The 26,458-nt window shown below is 44.7% G+C and overlaps 1 protein-coding gene across 18 annotated transcripts in view; it reads right to left on the reverse strand.

The window, feature by feature from the left end:
• The window catches only part of PTPRF (protein tyrosine phosphatase receptor type F), a 416,351-nt gene that overhangs the window by 93,108 nt on the left and 296,785 nt on the right, over window positions 1-26,458 (reverse strand). For 10 of the 18 annotated variants that reach the window (XM_054165222.1, XM_054165221.1, XM_054165217.1 and 7 more), the window contains exons 6-8: window positions 16,909-17,097; window positions 9,421-9,438; window positions 523-633 (exon numbers count right to left, since the gene is read on the reverse strand). In XM_054165222.1, coding sequence (XP_054021197.1) covers window positions 523-633; window positions 9,421-9,438; window positions 16,909-17,097 — 318 coding nt within the window. The remainder of the gene's footprint in view (window positions 1-522; window positions 634-9,420; window positions 9,439-16,908; window positions 17,098-26,458) is intronic. The other 8 variants (XM_054165224.1, XM_054165218.1, XM_054165223.1 and 5 more) reach the window with 1 other exon arrangement.

Consider the following 26,458-nt stretch of genomic DNA (forward strand, 5'->3'; position numbering starts at 1 on the left):
AGCCATTAATACCCAGAGGCTCAATCATTGATGCATGTAAGATGGATTAGGACAACTCCAAAAAGCTGTGCAGTTTTTAAAGACACACATTGCAAAGCAGAGGCCTAGATATCAGCTCACCTACAACTGAGGACCTCTGGCTCATCAGAGCATGACCAGTTTGACATCACTCCACCAAAGGTTAGTGTATAATAAGAGGATTAAGAACCCCTTGATCCCAGTTAAAATAATTATGACACAAAGTTAAAGAGTTCAAGGGAGAAAGGAATTCCAATTCTTCCCATATTTCAGCGTTATACATAACACCGTGTAACAGCAAAATCAGATTAATGGAAATGTGAGTCAAACCTGATGCAGACCAAAGATATCCTTGAACTTCTTGGGTTTTGAGCAAAAGGCCACATCACACAATCCACAAAGTGTGATCAAGGCACTAAGACAGGGGACACACTCCTCCAGTGAAAGCTATGGAGCCTTTTGAGCAGGAATAGAGTGACCTCCTTGGGTGGAAGCTGCTCTTACCTCGAACATACAGGTTAGCTGGGGCAGAGTAGCGGGTTCCTGCGCTGTTGGTTGCAACACATTCGTATTTGCCTTGGTCTGATTCCTCACTGTTCTCTATTTGCAGAGCCCCTGTACACAAACAAGATGACACAGACAATTCAGGTTATGGTAAATCTGGTAACAGAACAGCCAACCTCAGAAAAGGAAGGCCATGCCCCACGCTTTTGAAGTATCTTCCTGGATAAATATATCGTGACATTCCCTGGACCCACAGGATACCAGCATGCAGCCAAAAGGTACCCAGTCTGCTATCAGAAGCTTGTGAAATTGATTGTGTTCTTAATGTACAGGGAACCAGTTACTGATGTATTTCCAACTGCCCCAACCACTTAGATTCATTGCTTCAATAAAGGAAAAAAATATACACGTACACACATATTAATTACAGCTCCGTATGGGACTTCTAATGAAAGGACCTTTAATTAGCCCTTACTCAAAACAGCCAAGCACAAAGCACACTAACTTCAGCTGTTTGTTCCTTATCTGATGCACACAAAGTCTAGCAAATGCTCAGCCACCTGTGACCTTTTTGCAGAAACTGGCAGACTCCCATCTCTCCCACCTCACCACCCCTCCTTCCAACAGACATCCCCTCTTGAGAGAACACTTTGCTTTTTATCAGCCTTCTCCACGCCAGTGACCTCCTTGGTCTTTCCGATTTTGTTTCATGTGATATAAGAAGATTAGAAACTTGGGCTGAGACATCAAAGATACAGACCAATGCAATACACCCATTCTGCTGCATGGCCCTCGCATGAAAGCCACCCTCCCATTGTTCCAGCAGTGCCTGCTCCTTCAGCTTTGGGTCAGGAATAGTTGTTTGGTTCAGCCTGCAGGTTCCCCAAAGTGCCAGACGTATGAGGGGCACATCTAAATAACTGTGATTATTGCCAGAGTACAGAGAGTAGCAATTTGCATGGGGAACCTTTAGAATACCCAAGATATGAAAGTGAGTGCTGGTCTAAGGTAATTTTCTCTCATTTGCTCAGCCTATTCCACTGGCATACAGCACTGCTCAGCCTGGGATGTTGGTCTTTCATCCAGATTCTTGCCTAGCACAGATGACTGCAAAACTGGTTGCAGCTAAACTCCCCTAAGCACACATGCTGTGTGCAGACTGAAAGACGGAGGAGCAGCAAAAGAAAGAGGCAGGATGCAAGTGACAGCAAGCTGGCACTGCAGGATTGAATGGCCATTGGCTAGATACTGAAGTAGCTGGTGCTCAGCCTGCTTCCCCCAGGCAATGTGGGAACAATTTTTGAAGTGCCTCCAAGTGCTCAAATTCTGTTGGTTAGGATTGCCTGTAAGAAGGGAACTCTGTTCACAAACTGTACACTGAACTTATGGAAAACATTAACCCCTTTGCTTGTAAGGATTTGAACTCATTTTTGCCTGCCACAGTTCAAAACGACCACTGAGAGCGGCACTGAGAATAGCTGCTGAAATTGCCTTTTCCCTTCTTGCTAGTTCAAGCTGCAGAGGTCAAACTCAGTTTTTCATATCATCAGAACAGAAGAAAAACTAATGTGAATCAACCACTGCCACCTACATTATTTAGAAGGATAAATTGAAACTGTAGCATAAGTCTATATGTCATAGGGAAAAATGAACTTCCCTGGGTTCTGCCATATAATAAAAATGATGTACTGAGCCCTCCCTGTTGCTGCGTTAGTGCTGGAAACGAGGCTTCAGCTAGACAGGGAAAGCTTGTTTGCAGAAGTCTTTCCACCTACTAACAAAAGGATATGGAGGCTTTCCCTAGCTATGGTGCTCTTTGGACACATACAGGCTAAATCATACAGCGCTGGTGCTTAATTCAGGGAGAACGTTAGTTTTCTATATGCTGCCTGGGAAAAACATCTTTTGAGTAGACAGCAGCATGGCAAGCAGTGGAGCAGGACAAAAATTCCAAGCACTGACAAGATAGAGAGAATCAGAGAATCCAGAAATGGAAAAAACCTATTAGGTCATCCTGTGGATCCCTGGGGGCCAGGGCAGGATTGCTCCCAGTTGTAAATGTACTTATGTTCTGTCCAATCCCATTTTAAATGTGCCGAGTGACAGGTCTTTCACCACTTCCTCAAGGAATTGATGCCACAGCCTGGTTATGCTCTCTGTCAGGAAGATTTCCCTGGCACTCACCATTTATTATCCCCTTTTTAATTTCTGCTCATTACTCTGTGGGCAAGCATGTGCTGCAGAGTTCATTCCAAGTGCCTGCATCAGGCTTGGCTGGGAAAAGCTGTTTGCTGCATAACATACCCAAACTTAACTCAAAAAAATCAAGCAAACAAACTAAAATGAGTGGATGTCATCACCCTGAGGAAAGCTCTTTGATTTCCTCTCAGGGAAAAGAGAAATCTTACCTACCCTGCACACTTGGGCACATGGCTACCCCCAAACTCTTCCCTTTTTTTTCCCCCTTGCCTCACACCAGCTTCCTCCACAGAAATACTGCCTCTTGCTGAAATTGATTTAGCTGACTTGGCTGAAAGCAGAACCAGCTTCAAGTGATGGGCAGTGGTGTCTGCCTAGGAAAAAGTAAGGTCCCTAGGTAATTCTGCCTTTGTATGTGCTCCTTTTAGCCATTTAATATATAGCCATTTAATAGATATCACTGCTACTTAGACTTGTGATCACCACACCTCATAACTGCAAGTTCGTCAACTATATTTTATCTCTAGGGACCTCAGTATGAGTTCTGGAGAAGAGGAAAACATAAGAGGATGATGAAAATGAAGGCAGAGAGAAGGCAGTTTCAGATAACGTGCTGTTACTGCCTGTCAATTCTGTAGTCAATGTAGACCAATTTCTAGAATCATACTATAAACATGTAACGTGTGTCAGCAACTGCCTACAAACTGCTCAGGTTCTGGTTCTGCCTGGCTTGGTACAACTATTCCAACTATGGTGGCATCAGGAACAAGGGAGAACCCAGAAAGCAGAGGGAAGTTAATGAAAACCTCTCAAGTGAAACAGGATGAAAAGAGTTACTGCAATAAATCATCGTTAGACAAACACACAGATCCCACACTACGGCTGACAGCTAGCAGAAAGAGGAAAGATCTAAGTGGACTAAGTGATGAATCCAGGAAAGTGTAGGGGATCTCACAGTTAAGTTCAGACATTGCTGAGATTGGAAAGCCAGAGACTTATATGTGTCTGAATCTTGGGGAAAAAACTCCCTAAGTATAAGATGCTCCAGGCTGTAATTCAGTCACCCCAGAGAAAGGCAATAGCTCTGTCTCTTAAAGAGTTCAGGTCTAGGTTGGACAGGACACAAGGAAAGGAAGAGCTCAGTCCTGAGTAGCTCCTTTCCCTTAGCTCATGGAAACTGTATCCAATGACCCTCAAGAGCACAGTGAATTCTTGCTTTGACAAGCGCAAAGGACCTAATTTCTGTTCCTAGCCCTGTCAACATCTCATCCCATTATCTCCTGCACCTCTGCAAATCAGGCCTAGAAAGGCTGATTTACTTTTATTCATTACTTTGGAATTTATGCTGCACAAATTGCTGAGTAAGGTCTTGTTCACACAGGATGTTACTGCAGACTTCTCACAGGGACTTCTCCAGTGCTTCAGTGCCAGGTGCCTTGTTCTCATTTGCATGGCTGAGTCTTGATGTGCAATCAGATAGCATGGCTTCAGTGGATGCATGAGGACCATCTACCATCCAGACGTGCATATGTGTACAAAGAGGAGCAGTGAACAGCTTGTTTGGGAGCTCACAGGGCTTTGCAGCAGTATGTGAGCATCAGAGCAAAACCTCTCCCTGCTGAGCGCCACTCGACCTCCACTGTCTCCTAAGCATCGTGAACCACAGTAAGGCTCCAGCAGAAGAGGGGCAGCCATTCCTCACCATGCTGTGATGCCATGTCAATCTCACTTGCAGCTCAGATCTGTTCCTGATAACACATCTCAGCTTATCAGAGAGCTGACAGCTCCTGAGAAAACCCTCTGGCTGCTCTCCAGTGCCAGGGAAGATGGTGACAAGGCAGAGCTTTCTAGAGCTGAGGATGGGAGCTGGTCCTGCTGACTGACAAGCATCCCTTATAGGTTCTTTACTCTGTGCTGATATCACCTTGCCAGTCCCTTCCCTCCTTCTAGCTTTTTCTTTTTAAACTCACAGACAGCAGCCCTGTTAGCAGCTCTCCTAGATACTTATCTATTCAAATATACTTGTGCTCAGGCAGAATCATTAGTCGCAGTGACAGTGGTTAAAAGAAGCATTTAAGAAGTGCACTGCACACACAGAGCAGAGGGAAGGCAGATTCTGATAAGGGCTGCTTCTTGGCAGCATTGGGTACTCTGGTGCCACCGAAGGCATGTCACTCTCTCCTCTAGGAGACAACCCAAATGTAAAAAGCTCTGAGATGCCACACAAATTGATCTCTCTGAAATCATGCTTCATAGCTCATGGGGTACTTGTGCTCTCTTCTACCAGAGAACACTGCATGGAGCTAAAACTCAACAGGTCTTGGGCTGACACTCTCCCGTATGTATTCAGGTTGGAGCTCCATCCCCAGCATTGGGGGCAGCCCCATTTTCCTAGAAGGGTGTTCACAGCCACAGTCTTAGCTTCCCTGGCTTAGAGTTGGGGGACTGAACTTTTGCCCTGGTTATAAAAATTAGACACAGAATGAAATGCTCCTGTAAGTAAGCAAGAGTTAGAGGAACCAGGCTGCAGTCACAGCACTCATCTAAGAAATGTACTTGCAATGTGGATGTTAATGAACCCAGCTATCTAAGCAGGTCCCTGCCTGTCAGGGAAAAGATAAATTTTGTGTACCCTGCACACTGGGGCACATGGCTACCCCGAATTCTTCCCTTTCTTTTCCCCCTTGCCTCACACCAGCTTCCTCCACAGAAACACTGCCTCTTCCTGAAGCAATATTCTTTGCCACCCCTTCAGACAGTGCTCTGGTGTGTGTTCTAATCCCACTTCTACAAATTCCCTTCCAGAGAAGGAGAGTCCTCCTAATAAAATCAAGCAAGGTGTGGAGCAGGGTTAGAGGCAAGCCTAGACCAAACAAGGACTCGTAAGAGTGAATACGGTGGAGAAAGCCACTGTGAAGCCCTGACTATGAGGGAGCTGGACTTTGACAGCCTGGCTTCTGCCCAAAACAACTAACATTTGCTGTAGGAGCTGTGAAAAATGTGAAGACACCAAACCCATGCAAAAATCCCTAATAATGAAAACAAGCATTTCCCATATTCACTATTTTTGTAATTTATGACAGCAGTGTCTCCCAGCTGTTAGAGGGCTGCACTTAGCCTCTATGAGCAATTGCACTGCCAATTATACAAACTACAAATAGATTTTCATTGTTAGTGTTCATTATGGTCCTTATGCCTGAGAGGATGGTGATTGGCACAGCATGGATCTGCTCTGGACAGCAGCGCTGCTGAGGAATCAGTCTCCTGTGCACCAGAAGGGGTTGTTGATAGCACTCGACTGCTGCCACCGAGCCACACTTGGGCAGAGAGGGAGCAGAGAAGACCCAGCGTGCTCCCAGCACAAGGTCTCCCCTTAGTGAAGTTTCAGGATGCTCTCATCTCACACCAGCAGGTACAGGAAATCTCAGGGGACTCTGCGTGAGAAGCAAAGCTACAGCGCTGTGAAATGCACAGTAACGACTCTGTGTGCTTCTGAAAGGACGAGAGTCAGTCTGAATCCTGACAGCAAGAAACATGGCATTACAAACATTTCCAGGCACTACCCCGCCCTCCAGCTCTCCCCCCCAACACTCTCTGTTTCTGCAAGCCTATCTTCTCATTTTTGAATTGTTTTCCCTTTTTTTTTTTGTGTTTTTTTTAAGTAGGGAAGCTCAGGACATAGAAGAAAAAAATTCCTATCATCTACAAAGTGCAATGAGATGTACAAACACATGCTCAGAAAGAGATAGCAAAATTCTTCCTCTAATCCCTTTAGATAGCTTTACATGCCAGCTTGCAGGATGTTGTTGAAATACTGCAGCTATATTTAAACTGGTTTGCTTGGGACTGGAGAAGGTCTGGCTGAAGCTACACTTCGGTTGGTGCGGGTGTTTACCTGGCTTCCTAGGTAGGCAGCTTCTGACACCCAAGTAAGCTGATCTAAAGTTAATTCAGACAGACCTCTGCTACCCTGATGTCTGCAGGAAAGAAATACTCTTAGATACAGGAACCTCAGATATGTCCTGTGGTGACAGAAAGGTAACAAATAAATCTGACTGGGGAAGGATAATGCCTGAGATGGTATTTCTTTACCTCCTCGTGTGCATCCAATCTAATGATTGTTCAGAAACACAACCATACTCTGCTCTCTTTTACAGCCTGGGGCAGGAATAGGCAGCCAGGTTTCACTAAAGGTTAAGCAAGTTCAATTCCAGAGAAATGCTGAAAACGAACATTTTATGTTCTACTCCGAAAATAAGAATAGATCAGAACTTGCTTAAACATGGTTTTGCTGATAGTATCTGTGGGTCACCTTAAGAAGCTAGCTATTGCCTAATCTGATGGGCACCTGCAGCTCCATGTCTTTCTCACAAACAAATAGGGATTTTGAGATTAAATTACTCTCTGGGACAGTCCCAGAGGGTAAAGAGCGAAGCTGCGAATGGAGATGCTGAATTATAGATGGAAGTTCCTCCCATTTCAGGGAAACCCGAGATATCTTGGATGGGAAAGACCAAATATGTGGCAGTAAATTCAAATGAGGTGTTTAGAGGGGAAAATCTCCTCCTGTTTGGAGGGGTCCATGGTAGAGTATCTCAGGTCATCCTCTCGCTAACCACACACTGCTTCCTGTGAGTGGGTTGTCTGCTCTTCCAGCACAAAGGCCTTGGGGAATGCTCAAGCCTCCCAAGTACTCCAGACACACAATTCCTAACAACACAGTCACAGCAGCAATTAAATCAAACCAAAGCCACCCCTTCCCCCCTGAACATTATTACCAAAAGGGTTCGTTAAGAGTCATTAGATCACCCTTCCTTTCAGATCAAATTAATGGATTCCAAAGCATCAAACTTACCTTAATGAGGAACAAGAGTGCAGCTGGGTATAGAACATGGCAGAACAGTCACTTCTACATGGACACAACCTCACCATCATAAAAGCACTTTCATCTAATCTGTCATTATCTTTAGAAATTCAGTGACCTCCGTTTTAAATAAAAGGCATTAGGCTGACAGAAATCCTCTGGGAGAAGCCAGAGAGCAGCACGTGGCTTCTGTTTGCTCTCACAGAAATGTCATCTTTGACATTCAAACGGGACACATATTTTAAATAATGTCAGGAACATTCTTAAAATACCTCATCAGGACTCAGACAGGGGTTGGCAGGGGAGTGGAGTGCAGGGAACTTATGTGTTATGAGATGGATGGTTCTTTTCACAGAGATGTGTTCGGCTCCCAAGCAGGACGTATGGAGCATCCATGTGGTTCTGGTGCTGAGTCACTAATGTCATCAGACAGGGCGGGCACACGGTGAGCGTGCGGGAGGCCTCGGGACGGCTGCGCGCTCAGCATGCACGGCTGGCGGCTCGGAGCGCTCGGCTAGTTAGCATTCAACCTGTCATTTCATTTTAGGATTTGCAGTAGGAATAGGAGATGAAGAAATAGTTTGAGGAGCTTGCAACATCACGGCTGTCAATCTCCAGCTTTCCAAAGGGAGGAATGACAGATATATGAGCCCATTCATATAAAAAAAGGTTTGCAGTCTTTCTCCCTGACCCAGATTTGCTACAAAGGCAACTTAATGCAAATGTGCATCAAACGGCAATTCGCATTTACTCTGGAATCACTTAACGGGAGTGGAAAACATTAACCCCCAGCAACAGAACCAGTTACAAAGAGTCAGATTATTCACTTCCAGCAGTGATTCAGGGAAAAGGAGGAAGAAAGGGGAGACAGGGGAAAACTGAGCAAACGAGGTCATGTTGATTTGTAGGTGGAAGTCGTTCTGTCAAGAAATTCAGGGGTCACTCAACAGGGGTAACCAAAATCACAAGAGAATTCAGAAGGGCCTTCACACGTAACGCTCACTAGCATGCTAAAGATTATCTGAAGTGACAGTTTTGAGTGTTTAGGCTAGGAAAGACAATGCTTCAATTGGAAAGTCATTACTGGTGCACACAGGCTGTGAAAAATAGCCAGGGACTGTGCACACTGGGCTGTCAGACTAGGGGGTGGGTTTAATTAATGAAGGCTTAAAGCAGACAGATGTGCTTCTGATTCCTCTATTTAAAACAAATCATTTGCTGCAAAGCAACGTTGGCATGTCCAGCTCAGAAATGGGGGTCTGGGTCAGTGGTTCTCCATGCTGTCACCACATCAGAGGGCTACCACACTTGAAAGGCAAACATGAGGAATGCAAACTAAGGTTTTCCTTATCCCAGAGCCGAATTTGGTCAAACTTTCAAGAATTTATTTTTGTGCCTAGCAGCAGCAGCAGCAGACAAGAATTTCAATGTTCTCTTGTGAAAATGTTGCCCCCTTACCAAAGCAATCCATCTAAAAACCCCTAGACACAAAACCTCAGAGGCCACAACTGCATGGGGAGTTCAGAGACTTGCAGGAGCTGCAGGAGACGCCAACAGTCCCTTGGCAGAGGCCAGGGATCGTTTTCCAGTTTGCAAACTTTCCGTTGAATAACCCCCTTCCAACAGTGCACAACTGCAATGGATGAGTCTACAAGAAACCACGCTGAAAACCAACCAAAATAAACACGCTACTGGGAGAGTGTAGATGAGCGAGAGTGCTGGCAGAGTTAGGGCTGAGAGTAGAAGCTGGAGATGAGAAACATCAGAGGAGAAGGGACAAGGCAGACAGGAGATGGAGTGACGTGACAACTGGAGGCACATTTCGGCATTCTTACCTCTGATCGGTGTACCACCTGGTGAGGTAATTTGAATGCAAATAAGATTAGAGAGAAGCATTAGTACAAAGAGGAAAGGAAGAAAATTATAACTAAAAAGCAGAAAGGTTGTTTTTTTTTTTTTAAGCTAGAACTTGTATTAGCGCGACAGGAATAAACAAAAAGAAACCAATGTGCAATAAAAGTCAGAGTGACACTCTCAGGAGGTTAGTAAAGCTCATCGCTTCCAGGAGTGCAGCATCCAGCCCTGCATCTTGCCATTAAAGCCACCACCCCCATGAATGGGGGGGGCAAACTAAGCTGCCACGGTGGCAGTGCGGGCTGGCCTCACCACTTGCATTCACCCACACCACTGTTCAAGCAGTTGAGATGGAGGACACATTGGGAAGATGGTGCAGTGCCCCTTCATTCCTCAAACAGAACAAGGAGGGGGTGTCCTGGGTGCTGTGTGACCGTGAGTGTGCTGGGCAGAAGGCGTGGCAAGCGCATGATTGCAGGCGCTAGGTGCAATTCTGCTTTGAGGTTAGAATGACCAGTGGGACAAAATCTGCTCATTCAAAGAAATTAAACTGAGGGGAGAGTGGAACAAATCGGTTTTGAGCCATTCTCTGCATTCACATAACCCTTGCATCAGGTTCCCTCTGGCAAAGAAACTGGTGTCATGCAGAATTAACTTTACATAAAGAAATATTTCAAAATGAAGTAGTTTCTGGTAACACTGGCACGCTAGCCAGACCTCTACTGTTCCTGCCTAATTTGGGTGTTAGCTGGAGAAATGAATCCCTACCCTCTTTATAAGGCACTGGAGATAATTTTACATGCTATAATGAAGAGTTTCTTATAAGGAGGGCTTATCCGGTTGTAAGGTTAAGTTATCCTATTGCAACGATCTATAAAGGTTTGTCTTATGAGGTCAATGTGTCTAGCAAGTGCAGGATCCACTGGTCAGTGTCTTGAGTTCAGTGTGCAACCAGTAATGAAGCATGATTGAAGGAGAGATCCTCCAGCTGGGCAAATTGGCAGGGAACCCTTCTAAACCCCACTTTTGTCCCCTTGGTCTTATTTTGCACATATGAAGGCTGTTAGTATAAGGGAGAGATTCATGCAGATTTAATCTGTAGGCAGTTCATGGTATGTGTTGGTTTTATGCAGATTTGTAAGATCTGAATACCAAGCACTTACCAAAGAAAACTGAGGAGTTTAAACAGACAGAAAAACAGGGTTAAACAGGACACAGTGTGTCAAATCATGTTCAGTGTATTGATTAATAAATACCAGTATGCATACAAGAGTGTCGTGTATCTCAGATTTACAGCTCATTCCATTATCCACAACAATGATCACCCAATGGGAAAGAAAGACAGAAAAGAATTTCTGTAAATACAAAGAAGGCATATTTTAAGCATGTTTAACCTGCCTCTTAAAAAGTAATTACAATATTTACACTTATTCTTTATCTTTCCTAAATACCCTTCCTTTAGGCAGACTGAGTCCTTTCTTTAAGCAGGAGCAGCAATTCAGAGTACTCATTTCAGCATTTTCCTCTGCCAAGATGACATTACCCCATTTTAACTTTATGTCTGGTTATATTTTCTGATGCTTTTTATCCACAGACGACTGAAGCATCAGGAAAGATCTTGCAGTGACTGAAGCAGTAGGTAATTTCTCTCTTGCAACAATAAATCTGCTGCTTATTTATCTAGCTTAGTAACTACGACTACCCTCGACAGAATGGTTACATCCAGAGATGCTCATATGGAACAGCACAGCCATGGAAAACAGGGTTATTCCTCTTTGCCTGTTTGGAAAGTTTGCCAAGTGTTATTTCTGTTCTGTTTGGTCTAGAGACTCTCCCCTCCCGTCCCCCTCCACAGTTCTCAGAGTTAAGAAAAGCGTTACCACAGTGTGTCACTTCCCACGGGAATGGTGCAATGACTTTGAGTACAAGCCCAAGGGGCAGAAAACAGGACTTCTTTCTCTCTCATTTGGCTGCAATAGGGTTTATTGTTCTGCCCTTAAAACAAAAAGATTTGCAGCAAATCTTTAAATCTACTCCCTGCAGAGGCTAAACCCTTTCTCTAGTATGCAATTGTCTACACAGAGCTCTAGGAGCAACTGTACACTTGAAGCAGATTCCCTCAAACGTGTGACCAGCTTGATTTTGCCTGCATTAAATCCCAACCCTCCTGGCCTCTGAATGTAAGCCAACCCTTGTGGGAGCAGCACAGAGGCTTGCTGTATTTAGCACAGTGTTTGTTCTGGGTCTCTCTCACCTCTGCAAAGTTAAGACATTCAGTCTTCACTCAGAGGACATCATTATGGAGAGAGAACAAGCCTTTTCTGCTGGACCCCAGATTTCCTCATCCAGAAGGAATAAAGTTTCCATTTGCCTTTCACATCACATGACTTTGCATCTCTGGCTGTTGTCCTTTCAGGGTGTTCCCTTGGAGGGATCAAATCACAGCACACAGGCCACAGAGTGTTGACATCAGAAGAGTCCATGGAGTGATGGAGGTGCCATCACTCGAATGGCTGCTAGTGCCCCATGGTCACCCACCAGGCTGCTTGCTGCGAAGGGCAGCCAAAGATCAAACTTTAAGCCCAACTCCTTGTGTTTGCAAGGTCTGAAACAGTCCTAAGGTAGAAGCATTTATTTCCCCTTTGTGATGACAGACACTTTACCCATACATGCACTTCAGTCAGGAATGGAAGCTTACCCTGACACCCTCTGTGTACTGGAAGCACACAGTCAGGCACTAAAAAAACAAGGCAAAACATAGGATGATACACTGGAAAATCCCACGAGACTATTTGCATCAGTATTTCTCAGTGTGGAGGAAAGGCTGTTGGAGAAGGGACTTCACTCTACTGACACAGACTCACCCCAGACATAACAAGGTACCATTTCCTTGTAAGAACCTAAATCACCAAAGCAACATCTGAGGAATCAAGGCTCTGTCTAGCTGCAGCTGGCCACTATGGCAATGTACCTCTGACTCCCAGAAAACTGACCGTGCATTCAGCTACTTCCTAACAGAGTTTTAGGGGAAACTATTTTCAGAAGTGGAAGTACTACAGGAAGGACTGCCTTCATGCCACCAAGTTTCAAGAGGAAGTCTGCATGGATCCTGTCATGGCTGTGTGTGCCTCACAAGAAGACCCAGATGTGCAGCATAGCCTCTTCCAGGACATAAAACTTCAGCTGTCAGCTGGTTGACCACAAAATTACTTCAAACCATGTCCTTTCTGAGAAAGCATCCGTTCTCCCTTCTTTTGTGCTGTCCTTACACACCTTGATCTAGTTGATGCCCATCTGATGTCTGGACTCAAAGCTGTTTCTTGCCAGAGGAGAATGTCTTCTGCTGGCTGCAGACTGCTAGCTATCAGCAGTGAAGCAGAATATGGCCATCACTGCTCTTTCACTGGGACAGGCACCACCTCTTTTTTTGCAAGTTGCTCTGTATATGTTGGGTTTCCAAATGAGTAACACTTCTAGCTATGGGATCAAAACTAAAATGGAAATACTTGCCAGTAACTCTTGACAGCCAAAATGCAACAAGATGATCCAGTGAGCCAGCTCCCACTACGTCTCTGTTAGAGGTCCCTGCTCTTTTCCAGTGAGTGAATGAAGTCACCTGCAGAGCCTTCTCTGATAATTTACTTGCATTTAATTGCCTGAAAGTCACACAAGGGTCTAGGGCACAGCTCCATAACTGATGGTGATTAAAATAGAATGATACTTGCTGTAAGACCAAGTTCTTTGCTAGATGAAAGGTGACAGCGCTCCCTCAATTTCTGGAGTTGCCTTACATGGCAAAGATATCTATAGGTGAACACTGAGAATAGTTATTTACTCTAATTTGACACTTCGTTTATAACAGCAAGGTGGCAAAGTAGTTCATCAACTATGAAACTCACTTGGAAGCATTCAAGAGCTTTGAGAGTATGAATACCATCCAAGTTGCTTTGAAGTCTTCAGGAGCTTGTGATCCAAGAATCTTTACAGAAGAACTCTGAAGGATCGGTGCTATCTGATCTGTATTGTGAGAGTTTCTGGCACATCATCAAATAATCTGAAAACGTGGTTAGACGTGTAGTACTGACTCCTGCTGCCAGAACTCACCTGCAATACTATGATGTCCAGGTAATTCTAAAATCAGGTCAGCCAAACAGGTTTTAAATGAGCTAGCAGGCTGGAGAGGTTTCCCAGCCCAGAGTGAGCCTCAGATCCTGTGTCAGTGACTTGAGAGGCAGTGACTGAACCTATGCACCCTGGGGAAGAAGAGGGATCTGTCCAGAACCACTGAATTTGCAGAAAAGCAGCCTCTCCACAAGACATGGGAAGTATCAGCGAGATGAGCAAGGAAGAATTTTGCTACTGCCAGCATGAGCCAAAGACCTTGCTTTTGCTTTGGTCTGTGATAATGGAAATTAAAACCTGCATTTATTTGCACTCTCATCTCTAGAACAATTAGCCCAACACATACTGGCAAAACTACCCAAGAGCTGGACTTCAAAAATAACTAAGCATTATTTTCAGGAAAGATCTTGGTATTGGGGAGAAAAGGGGAAAAAAGTTGTCTAAATTTAAAGAGTTATGCCAAATGTCTCAAGGTTTAATGAGAAAAATCCATCTACAGACATGCAGATTAATTAGCAAACGAGGGATGGTAGGACACAGGGCAGATTTATAAGCTGTGTATTTGCTCCTGACAAAGGCATCACGAGTCCTCCAGTCCCCTGGGGTTAAAGAGTCTAATATAACAGCTTGGTTGTCTTAAACCATAACCCCTCTAGTACCTTGACAGAAGATGAACAGACCTCTAGAAACTGACATTCAGCACACCCTTGGGTGCATGATCTGAGTACAAGTTCAGAGATCTGCCCAAAGCCCCCAGAGCACTCCCAACCCACATAACTGTGAGTGTCAGAAGAGAGCACCTTTCCCAAACATGCTGCTTCTTCACCTCTAGCTATTTATTCCACACTAGGAACCTGACGAAATTAAACTATCCCTCAGCTCCCTCTTTATGTCAGACTCCAAAGCTGCTTTGACCTTTATGACCTACATTTGGTACGTCTGAATAATAATATATTATGTACCCATTGAAGGTCGGACACTCTGTCTATGCAACGCAGGGCTCACACCATGCTGTAGCTATTTTAACTATATTACATCTGTCTAGCTTTTATTGGGTTTTAATTAAATGAAATCAAATGAGCATGTATTTAGATTGAGATAGTACAAACTGACATTCATGCAGATATGCCAGACTGGCTGTAAGATATGATCTTAATGGAGCAGAGACTTTGCAAACTATTAAAATCTCCCATATAATGAGGTCTCTATTTAAATAGTTGTCTTTTTTTCTTTCTCTCTCTCTCTTTTTTTTTCCTCTTTGAAAAACAACTCTGCCCCACTATGGTGTAGCACTGGAGAGCTCAATTAGTATCTTGCACAATGGATGAGTCTGCCCAACCCATCACTTTGCTCAGACATGGTGACTGCAGTCAGGTAAGCGGGACTCAGGCACTTCAAAGTGCAAGCCCTGCTTCATACCAACTGCAAATACAGGAAAAAGCCACAATCTCTGGCCCCTGAGAAGCAGTAAACTTCTTGCTCCCATCTCCTGTCAGGGTGGAGCAGAATGCTGGTGAATCTTGGCATTGTATCACCAGGTCTCTGAAAATAAACCTTTACTCATAATTGGAAGTCTCTTACATTAAACTGTGGAGACCTCCCTTATTACATCACAGTGCTAATCAATTTCTTCGGTGAGTTTGAGGATGTGTGCTGCTCATTGATTTCTAAAAGGTTCCCTTGATGCTTCCCTTGGCAGTTACTGTGCCTTCAGCAAGCAGCCAGCTCTACAGTTTGAATCCCAGGTGAACTATTCAATTGAGCTCTTGCTCAAGAACAGTGAATAGGAAGCAAAACTTGTACTCAGTGACAGGGTTTACTAGTTTGTTTTTAAACTTTCTATCTCACCAAACTCGTGAAGCAGCTGGTAGAGAAGCCTGTGAAAAGAAGACTGGAGAACATACAGCAAGTGCATCAGGAGCTGCCTTGCTGCTCTTTTATGGTAATTTCTGATGTTGATTTAGTCAGCTATGAAGTGAAACACATCCATGTGCACTTTCCTACTGATGGCTTCCTAAAGCTCCTCAGAATAATTAACAAGTGTGATATTTTCTTTCAGCACAAACAGATCAAGATTAAACCATGTTGTGGGGGAGACAAGCTAAAGGTCACTGGGAAATTTCATAAGCTATAAATGCATTAGTATAATTAGTGCTCACTGTACATCAAGGTGGGATCAGGAGTGTCAGGCTGGAGTCTATTTTTGACAAGAGTGATGTTTCATTACCCACTCCCCCAAGTACAAGCCTACTTCTTATCATCCAAGTATCATCAAATTTATGCAGAGGGCTCCTACTATGGGGAAATGTGTCAAGATGTTCACCTTGCTAGGAGGAAGATGGTGTTACCCTGGCAGCAGCACTCATAACAAACAGATTTTGAGTGCCCAGGCAAGGAAGCCCGCCTCTTATTTAAGCATGAGACCCTTCTAGACCAAAGTTGTTCCAATTCTCTTCCCATATGTATTTCCTGTAGGGTAATGGGGGCTTTTTTCCCCGCAGACTAAAGCTGCTGCATAGTGCTGTTGTGCACTGTTAAATAGCCACTACAATTCACGCTGGGGAGCTGCACTTCATCAGTGAAAATAGTGATGCTTTATTTTCTTTACTTCTCTAATGGGCCTCACAGTCCTGGGAGACCTAGAAGTGCAGCAGAAAACCAAAAGTTCCTTGCTCAAATTAGTGCATTCTTAGCCACTCACAAGAACTAACAGTCTGTACTGCAAAAACTTGTATTTGGCTCATCAAACAAACAAAAACCACAACAAAAACAAAAGCAAAACCCCCAAAGAGTTGTATTTCAAAGCTGTGTCCACCTTCCTTTGAAATCCACAGAAGTGCTGCTGCTTGGATTTTTCTTTCTTCTTGTGATGTCACATAGCAAGAGTGATAAAGATCTCAACAGACAGCAGAGCACTGTCTTGCAGAGTCTATGTAAGGAGTGAAGCAGTATGTGACCACTGATTGTGAAGTCTCACCCAGTATCTTATTGTCCTGATTGGCAATGTGCTCCTAGCAAAAAATATCTGAGACCTGTTGAGTTGGCAGTGAAATGTCTGAGACTACCAAAGATTTGGGGCAATGTCAACATGGTCTACCAAAGAAGGAATCCAGGTGATGCTCCAAAAGGCATATCCACTCTAACATCTCCTTTTAAGCCACGATACTCTGCCAGAGACAATCACCTCCAAAACCTGTTTTTATATTGTAGAAGAAACAAGCTTAAACCACACTGACATTTGGCTTTAGAATGGCATTTCAGAGAAAAAGACACACCAGTGGCAAGTAACGAGAAAGGGAGGAAGAGCGAGGGGAGGCAGGGGAAGCTTACTTGCTTTGCTGCCTTACCCGAGCGGAGCTGCTTAATTCGCCCATTGCTAGTTGCAGTGTCGACAGGCAGGAAATCCTTGAACCAGGAGATTTCAGGGTCAGGGTTTCCGCTGGCAGCACAGAGCATTGTGGCTGTGCGGGCCTTTTCCACCACCTTCAGCTGTGGGCCCATGTCAATGGTCGGGAAGCCAGCTGGGAGGTGGTCTTCTGCAAGAGGGAAACACACACACAAGGTTAAAGAGAAATGTGTAGCAATGGGATACGGCTGTAGTGACAGCGGTGCCGTGGTACAGCATCTGCGACTCTGCTGGAAAACAGCAGCCTGACTTCCCTACTGAGAAGGTTTTCAAGCCCTTAAAGCACATTAGGCTCTATAATGAGCATTCATTACACCGAGAGAAGCTTCCACTAAATTTAACTCCGTTTAAATCAATTGCCTTGGGAAAGGTCCATAATTTTCATTGATACGTAGGCTTCATCTATTGTTGTTAATAATTCAGTAAAAGCAGGTATTTGCCTTTTTGTGGGGGGACTGAGCTGAAGATAACAGACAAACACAAAACAAAATAGTTTGAGGCATCTTGAAAAACAACAGCTAAACAATAAAACCCCTTAGAACGGTCCAGAGAGGCCCATTCTCTCTTTTTTTGACTAGAAACATTCTGTCACACTTGTAGGATAGACAGTAAATCTCTTCCTCATGCCCCCAGATCTGATTCAGAAGGCTTTTAGAAACTAATGAGTATAAAGCTAATGAGCCACGCTCTGCTCATGAGCCGTCTTGCCAGACTCTGTCACGGCAAGCTCCTGGTGCATTTTCAGGGCTGCAGAGAGCAAGGGGGGGTGCAGGTATTTCAGCTCTTACTGAAATGCTGTAAGATGAAGCCCTGCTACAACCATTCATTGGTACAAAAACAGTTAATTGGGTTTGCAGCTGCGAAGCCTGCTCAGGTAGGCTGGGTGGAATACATTAGGCAGCGTTCACTGATAAGCCAAGGCATGCTCTGACACCGTCATTCAATAGCAGCTGCAGAGCAGAGCTCATTTACTCATTCTGTGGCAAGATGTACTGGACTCCAGGCCTGAACTGCAATCAAAAGGACGTATTGTCACAGAAAAAACAATAATAAAAGAAGATAAAAGAAAAGGAAGGAAAAAACCCAACAAACCCCCAAACCGACAACTTGAAGAACATTAAGAAGCTTTTAAAGCAAGAGAAACTCAATTATTTTCAGTATGCTTCTTTTTCCCCAGTTTTAAGGGAACTTAAGCAAACCTTTGGCAAATCCAATTCCGCAAGGCTCCTGGCTCACTGCGGCGTTTAAACAAACACCAGCATCTTCCCAAATCTCAGGAGCCTGAACTTGCTGCAGTCTGATTTTTCCTGCTATCACCACACATCTGGAACCATACCACTTACTCCTGACAGGAAAGTACTAGCAACAGGCCACCTTAGATGTTTTCTTCTACCTGCTCTGCCATACCTGCAGCACGAGCACAGCCTGTGATGGCTAGTCTTGCCTACTTCTCCCCAAGATCTCAGGAGACTCCCCCAAGACCCTTGACTTGTTTGCAAATCAAGACTCTGCAGCGCAAGGCAACATCTGCTGCAAACAAAGCAATGCCCTGGAATACCGTTTTTCTGTTTAGATGAGAGTGACTATGAAGCATTCAAGGTTTCCTAAAGGAAAAAAAACCACCACTTCCTGATGCTTATTAAAAGCACAAACCATATTTTCTCTCCCAGACTGGCCTCCCTAGAAACCTCTCTCATCACAAGCAAACATAAATTGAATTTTTTTTTTTTTTTTTTTAATGAAAGGCACCATGAAAACTAGGCCTTTTTTTAATTTGCTTTCCATTGATTTTCAAAGACAAAAGGTACATAGAGCTTAACTGGAATGACACCAGAGCTAGCATTCAGCAGCAAACAGCAGAAGCATTCAATACTGAGCAATCACAGCGCATACTCCTACATGGCTGAAGAGAAACAAAGGAAGGGTACACACCAAAGTACTGCATGGTGTACATTGAATAGCAAAGGAAGATACACAGGAAAAACAGTAAACAATGACATTCCCTTGGAGTGAGGCCAAGCTTGCCTGAAGTGCAGCACCTTGCTATTTACAGTATTGAAAGCAGATGTTTACGCTGGGGAAGCTGAAAACCCTGAAGTGATCTATCTAATCACCATGATTACCATTGACAATCTTTTTTGGTTTGTTCAGGATTTTACAAAGAATGCACTGAGCTAAGCATTACCCAGCCAGCTTTGTCCAAAGTCTGTGTGGAGGCTTAGCACATAGCTAAAGGCAAACCTGAAGCCAGATGTGTGCAAGAAATCTCTTCCCATCTGCAACAATCCTTTGCGCCCATAGAAACGAGAGAGATCAGAAAATCCTTCGTAGTGTTTGATCCACAGGTACCCAACCAGCCTGCTCCATGGGAGGTGGCTGTACAGTTAAAATTAGCAGTTTGTGATGAGCCACAGGCCAGCAGAATTTATATAATCTAACCTTGACTTCACTAGGTACAACAGAGAGACACTGATGACAAAGAGCCAGCAGCAAAGCAACCCCTGCCATACTAGAGATCTTCTATCAAGCCCTTTCTGGACTGCACAGAGATGATCAGTGCCGCTCCTGTATCACACCCCCTGTTAGCCCAAGCCATTACAGAGCCCACATGAAAATGCTGTGCACTCAACAACTGGACAGAGGCCACAGGTGACTACCATGTGATGACCCTCAGCCCATGTTCTGAGCTGCACACAGACAGGCAGGCACGGGCAAGCATGCAAGGCTCACGCTGTGCACAGTTTTTTCCATCTTAACTGCATATAATCCTCAAACTGTAGTGGCAAATGACAGTAGTAGAGAAGAGATGCATGCTGTGTAATCAGAGACACAGCAGGTTGCCTGGGCTAGCAATGATACCAGTACAACCCAATACCCATGCAGCCGAGAGATTGAAACCTGCTTATCTGCTATGGCCACACTGCCACCAAAACTCACACAAGTAGCGCTGGCACACTTGCTTCTATAGAAACACACAGGCAGCAAGGACTTGCCCTTGTTAAGCAAACCTAGAGCCAACATTGGTGCTTAAGAGCAACAGTGTGCTTCCAGGAAGCTGCACTCTAAGCTCACACCACTGCATGACGAGACAAAGGGAAAATCTGACAGTCAGTCTGATGGCAGCTCGGACGCCCACAGGTTGGGGGTTCACCTGCTATTAGTTCTGGAGTAGCTCCAGGCAACCTGCACTGGGCTCAAGCTCAAGGGGAGGATGAGCATCTTCTCCAGAGATGATCCAAAGGCTTCAGGGTGTATGTACCATCATGAAATGGGAGACCTTAACTACTGCGGGTCCTCTCCACGCACTGCGTGCCTCTGGCACCCACTCTGAACCCTCCTGGAGAAGAGTGGCTGTGGTAAAAACCTGAGCTGGTCACATCACAGAGCACAGCCCAGCACAGGCTCACACCTGCCTTGTCAGCAATGCTCCTGTAGAGATAATGGGGCTTCATTCCAGCCTGGCTTGGTGTTGCTGACTTCACTGGGACAGCATGGGATGTCTCTGAGTTCAAACACTACAGGCGACGATAGGAGTTCAGAATTGTTCTTGCCTTGCCTTCGCCGCCAGCAAATGTCTAATCTAGGTCTAATTATGAGGCTCTGTCATGCCTCAGCTCCTCTCAGCCCCTGCTAGCTGTGCTAACTTGTCTGCACATGGAGCTTGTCAGTAATAGGTATCTTTCTATTCATGCCAATATGCGGATAACCTTATTCCAGAAAATGAGTTTGTCAGCACTTGGTTTTATTCAAGGCCAGCTAGTGTGCTTTAAATACACATTAAAACAGGTTATTAATCTGCTTTCAAGTGCAGACTATCTAAACCAGTTTTTCTTTCTGGGTTTCAGATACTTTCAGAAGCAGTGTATCTAAGGTTAGGTAAGAGCATGAAAAAATCTAGACACAAGTAGGAGTCTTTCTGGCATTGCAAGCTCTAATTCCCTCCATGGACTACAGTAGCAGTAGCACGAATGACAGGAGAGCAGGAAGAGAAGAGAGAAGCAGGAGGAAATGAGGAGGAAACAGTGTGTGAGAGAAAAAAGACCACTAGTGGGCTTTGCAATTACAAACTGAAACTCAGAAAATCCATGGCTAGGCTGAGGTCTTGCTAGCAGCAGTCACCAAGGAGCCAGCAACGTCCCTCTGGCATCTAGCATGACAGCATGTGTAGAGGATATCTCATGCTCACTTGACAGCTCCCTTTGCTAATCTCCTTTCTGAGGTGACAGAAATCTAACCCCTCTTCTCTTACAGCTCTTTTATGCCACACATTTCCCAAGGAAAAAGCTAAGGTAAGAAACCTCTCCCACAGCCTGGAACTAGAGCTGAGATCTCCTTTAGAGCAGCGGCAATTATACACAACTCACTCAGCAGCTCCCCAGAAAATCACCTTCCCTGAGGATGCTGCCATGAGACACATAGCCTTTGGGGCATCCTTATTTTCTGCATAATTCCAAATATCAAGTGAGGATAAGGGACACAGAGGCAATTGCAATTTATGTCTTATGAGAAGCATGAATCAGCCCCAGCATGGAATGGTATGTGGCTAACAGCTGCTTGCAGAAAAGGCCTGCAGAGAAGTCTGTGGAGAGCACAGCTGTTGACGGCTGAATCCTGCAGGATTACTCCCAGGATTTTGCTCAAAACTTGTAATCTCTCACAGAACAGAAAACCTGGAGGGGTTCCTAGTAGTGCAAACCCTGTGCAGCAGTGCAGTTTTGCAGCCACCCAACTGTATTTTCGGGGTCGTATCATGACTTTAGCACCTGTAGAACCTTCCCCCTACAACTCTGGATTTCCCCTGTGTTGATGTAGGAAATGGTATTTTAGAAATGATAGTGCAAACTGTAAACAAGTTTATGGGAGTTATCTGTCATATTCCTCTTCCTGCAAAAGCCAGGCCTGTTTAGTATCATGAGCCCAATTGTTCAGACTGCTGAGGGAGAGAAAAAAAAACGATACCCAATATAATATTGAAAGAGCAAAATGCAGCTTTTCTATACATTACAGCTATAGCTGTGAGGCTAAATCTCTTACAATCTATCAAAACCACTGTCCCTCTGGAAGGGGTGTTCTCAACTCATTTCAAGTGAGATATTGGGCCCTATCCCCACACAGGACTGGAAATGACTTATCCGGGCCACTGGCTCCTGCCAGCCTGTGTCAGCTGAGGAACTTCCAGTTCAACATCAATTTTAGGGGCTCAGTAGGAACGATGAAAACACAAAGCTGCTTTGTTTTCGATTCTGCCAGGTATCTAAAGCCACTCAGGAGCATGTGGTGCAAGGGACAAGCCAGGAAATGGATTGAGGGCAGAGCCATCTCTGATAAATGCATTTGACTGCGGTCAGCATTGCACAGGGGCAGGAAGGATGCATCTATTAAAAGCTATTGCACATGTTCCCAACCTTTTGGTGAGGCAGCCTGGGATCTCACCCAGTTCAAGTCACCAGGGCTGAACTGCTCCTGGTAGGAGGCAGCAGTTTGATGCAATTTAAGGCAGGATGTTGCAGGGGTAACCCTCATCTACTGACAGACTTGTATTTGAAGGATCAACGGAATCACTTTACAAATTTCACAGGCTTCCAAATCTCCCTTTGAGACACTGAAACACATTAGCAAACGCACAAATTGTCAGTGCAAGGAAGATAGCCTGGCTAGCCGGCAATATTAACTAATGAAAGATGCAAGGCAGTAAGATCATAAGCACAGCACAATCTAGGACATCTGTTTGCTGAATAAACATCCCTAATTCCGTCAGCACAGGTTACACAGCGTGGCTATTCAATTACTGCAAGACAATCAAAAGCAGTCGAGCAATCCAGCAGCCCAGCAGAATGGCATCGTTTTACATGATAAGAAAACCCTGACACTGCTCTGTTCACATTCAACTGAAGCTGCACAAAGAGTGTTTTATCAGCCATTTTGAGGTGATGCTCTCTTCCTGCATCCTCCTTCTTACGAAAGTCCTCTAAGAGGTAAACCAAAATTACTATCCCCCTTCATGGTCTCCAAGGCCTGCCTGGCGTTGGGTTACTGCCCCTGCGGACCGTGGTGGGAGAAGGCGTGCATTTGTGTGTGCTGGCTGCCAGAGCCAGGTCTCAAGCAGGCTAACAAATGCCCCGTCGACACTGGCACCGCCTTGCAATTGCCTAAGGAAAAGGTGGGGCAGTGAAACCAACCTGTTTCAAAGGCAGCAAAGTCTTAATTACTGGGTTAGCAAGTATAAAACAGTTTCAGGCAGGCAGAAAATACAAACAGTCATCTATCGATGACAGGGCTCTTAATGACAAATCTGACGGCTCTGTATGACATCATGCCAACGTGACATGTTGAAGCTGCCTGCTGAAAATAGGGAGAAGGGCACAGATGAATGGGTGGGTGTGGAAACAAGCTCCAGAAGGACTTCTCTGTGTCATGGTGTAACCACATGAATTACTGCACAAGAGCTTACAGTAAACAAAGTATTTGCTATCTCTTAGAAAGATCACAGCAGCAGCAGCAGCAAAACAGTTCACAAAAGAAAGAATCTGAGTCAGTCCAAAACAAAGAAAGTACTGTAAGGAAAATTCAAGAAAATACGAGACTAGACAAGGCAGAAGAGGATAAACTGTCAGGCAGATTCCTGCCCTGGGGGCTCACAGCGTGGGAGCTCAAAGGACCCGCTCATTCTAGAGGTTATGAGTCCATAAAACACCTGACGGAGACAGTTCTACCCTTCAGGTGCCGGAAGGGCACTCCTAAGATTGTCCTTTCCTGGCTGGACAGCTATTATCTCCATTTAGAAGCCACTGATACCTTCTCAGTAGCGCAGCTGGCCATTCCCAAGTATTTGTTTATCTCAGAGGGGAGCAGAACAGCTTTGCAGAGAGGTGTGTGCTCCCAAGAGCAAGACAGAGCAGCACCTTCCAACCAGCCTCAGCGTTGGTTCAGCTTGTGGCTGTGCCAAGTCTCAGTACTGCTTCTCACTGTGTTCCCACATTTATGGCAGGAAGGTAACCTATGGTCACTCCAGCAACACCACCTTCCTAGGGCTGAGCACCCTGCAGTTGCTGTGCACTGGCACCCAGTACTCTCTCCCACCCAGAACACAACATTGGTTTCTCCATGCCTGAAGGGGGACACTGTACATCAATAGGATGAAACAAATTGTTCCTCCCAGCCCTTAGAGATGCTGTTCTCATCCAAATAACATTCTTTCATGCCTCATGATACCTCTCAACCTGCCCTACGGAACTGGCCAGGACAAAACATGGTGCCACAAATGTAGGGCCAGCTCTCCACTAGGAAGTACTTACTCCTTCCCTTTAAGAAGTGCTGCAGCACACCACTGCCAAGGCCCTCCAAAATACAAATGACATTGCCACATATCAGCCATAGTTACAGCAAAGCTTCTCACAGGGTTGCTAATTCAGCCTAGATTCAGGCTAGAATACAAAAAAAGCAGCACAGCTCTAGAGGCACTGATGGAGGCTACAGCTGTCTCTCTCCAGTATGGCTGACCCCTAAGCACAGCCCAAAGGAAAATACAAATAAGGTCCTTCTGGGGAAGCTCACTTCCAGTACCATGGCCTTGCACTCCTTTGATGCAGGGTCTTCATAAACACTGCTAAGATCTGCTGAGCCATAGCTTCAGTAGTGAACAGGCAATTCCCTCTCTCCTTCACAGATAACAGCTTGTAACCCGTGCTTGACAGAGGGCAACACAAAGATGATTAACAGCTACTGAAGCTGACTCAGACCCAGTCACAAACTTGAGCAAATTAAACCCTTGCACCTAAAATCCACTCTTTCCCTTCTTCGTTTAGGAATCTTTCTAAGTAATAACAACTTCTTCTGAGTATGTGTTAGCTGTGGAGTCTGCTGTCAGCTAGGAGACCTCAAGTCATCCTGGAAGAAAACGATTTATACTTTTATCTGATTAGACTGCAACAGTCTAAGATGGCATTTACAAAATCCCTACTACCAACACCATCCTTGACCCTGTCTACCTCTTCCGGCTTCCTTGCAACGACAGTCACATTTGTAGTCCTGGTCCTAATTCCAAGACTTACACCAAATATACCTAAAAGAGATAAAAACACTCAAGAAGGAAAATTATAGAAGCTCATCAGCTCAGGTTAAACAGGCTCTGTGCCATAGGGCAGAGTCTCTGCGAAGTGATGACAGCCTCTCGGCGTGGTAGGAGTGTGACATAACATCCTTTAAGAGGTGAGGAACATCCTAGACCTCCTGCTTCAAATCGAAGCCCGCTATTGTGCCATGAATGTAGAGCAATGTCCACAGACAACTCAAAGCCAGAGAAACGCCAAAACAAGCATTTCACAGTATAACTGAGGTTGGAAGAGACCCCAAGGATCATCGAGTCCAACCTGTCTCAACAGACCTCATGACTAGACCATGGCACCAAGTGCCACGTCCAATCTCCTCTTGAACACCTCCAGGGACGGTGACTCCACCACCTCCCTGGGCAGCCCATTCCAATGACGAACGACTCACTCAGTGAAGGACTTTCTCCTCACCTCGAGTCTAAACCTCCCCTGGTGCAGCTTGAGACTCCTGAGAGACTACAGAAACTAGTCACTCATGTTAATGAAGTACTAAAAAGGGCTTAGCTTGTATGGCACTGACACTCACTTAAGGCTTCGGAGTACAGTACAGCAGAAACTGTGGCAAGAAATGTAAAGAATGTGAGCAAGGAAGAGCTTACCCGCAAGTAAGATTCCCTGCCTGAGCAAGCATCCTTTTTTTAAACCCTTGTTTGGTGAGAAAAAATAAACATTGTTTGTTTGGTGGTGGGGGGGTTTTGGTGTTGGGTTTTTTTTTAATTTCCTCCCCCAAAAGTACAGCATAATTTCAAGTAGATAAAAATAGATTTTAGTGAATCGTATCCAGCAGCTAATAAATAAGCCTAGATTCTGTCACTAACTATTACTTAGAAAAAAACCCCTCATCAGCTGGAAGTATGCATTGGAAAAAAAAAAAACCTCACAAAAGTTCTTCAAGCAGAATGAATTCAGAAGGGTTTTGCAGCCAGCTATTAAGACTCCATAGTAAAGGAGCAGTAAAAGACAACCATGCTGTGCTTTCAGGCAGGACTATGTCATTTGTTGGTACCAACTGTTGAATACAACTGCCTGTAGAACTGTTGTCAAACCATTGTTTCTTTTTAATATTTTATGCTGGGAAATACAACACAGCCATTGCCACTCCACGTTTCCTAATGACAGAATATATAAACACACTCCCACTAAAACGTGGCCCAAACTTCAATCTTTCGAGAGAAAAGCACAGGAACAGCTTTTACTTGCATTCTACGTCATCTACTAATCCCCTGCATTTTCCACACTGCTTCACCTGCACTGATGTGATATGCCATTAGCACAGAGATTTTCATTTTTAAGGTGTACGATCAATAATGCATTTCCATATACCATTAAATCCAATGTGTGGTTAAATTAAAGGAGCATCTGAGTTCTGATCCATGTATGTTT

The sequence above is a fragment of the Dryobates pubescens genome, chromosome 11, assembly GCF_014839835.1.
Source record: "Dryobates pubescens isolate bDryPub1 chromosome 11, bDryPub1.pri, whole genome shotgun sequence".
NCBI lineage: Eukaryota > Metazoa > Chordata > Aves > Piciformes > Picidae > Dryobates > Dryobates pubescens.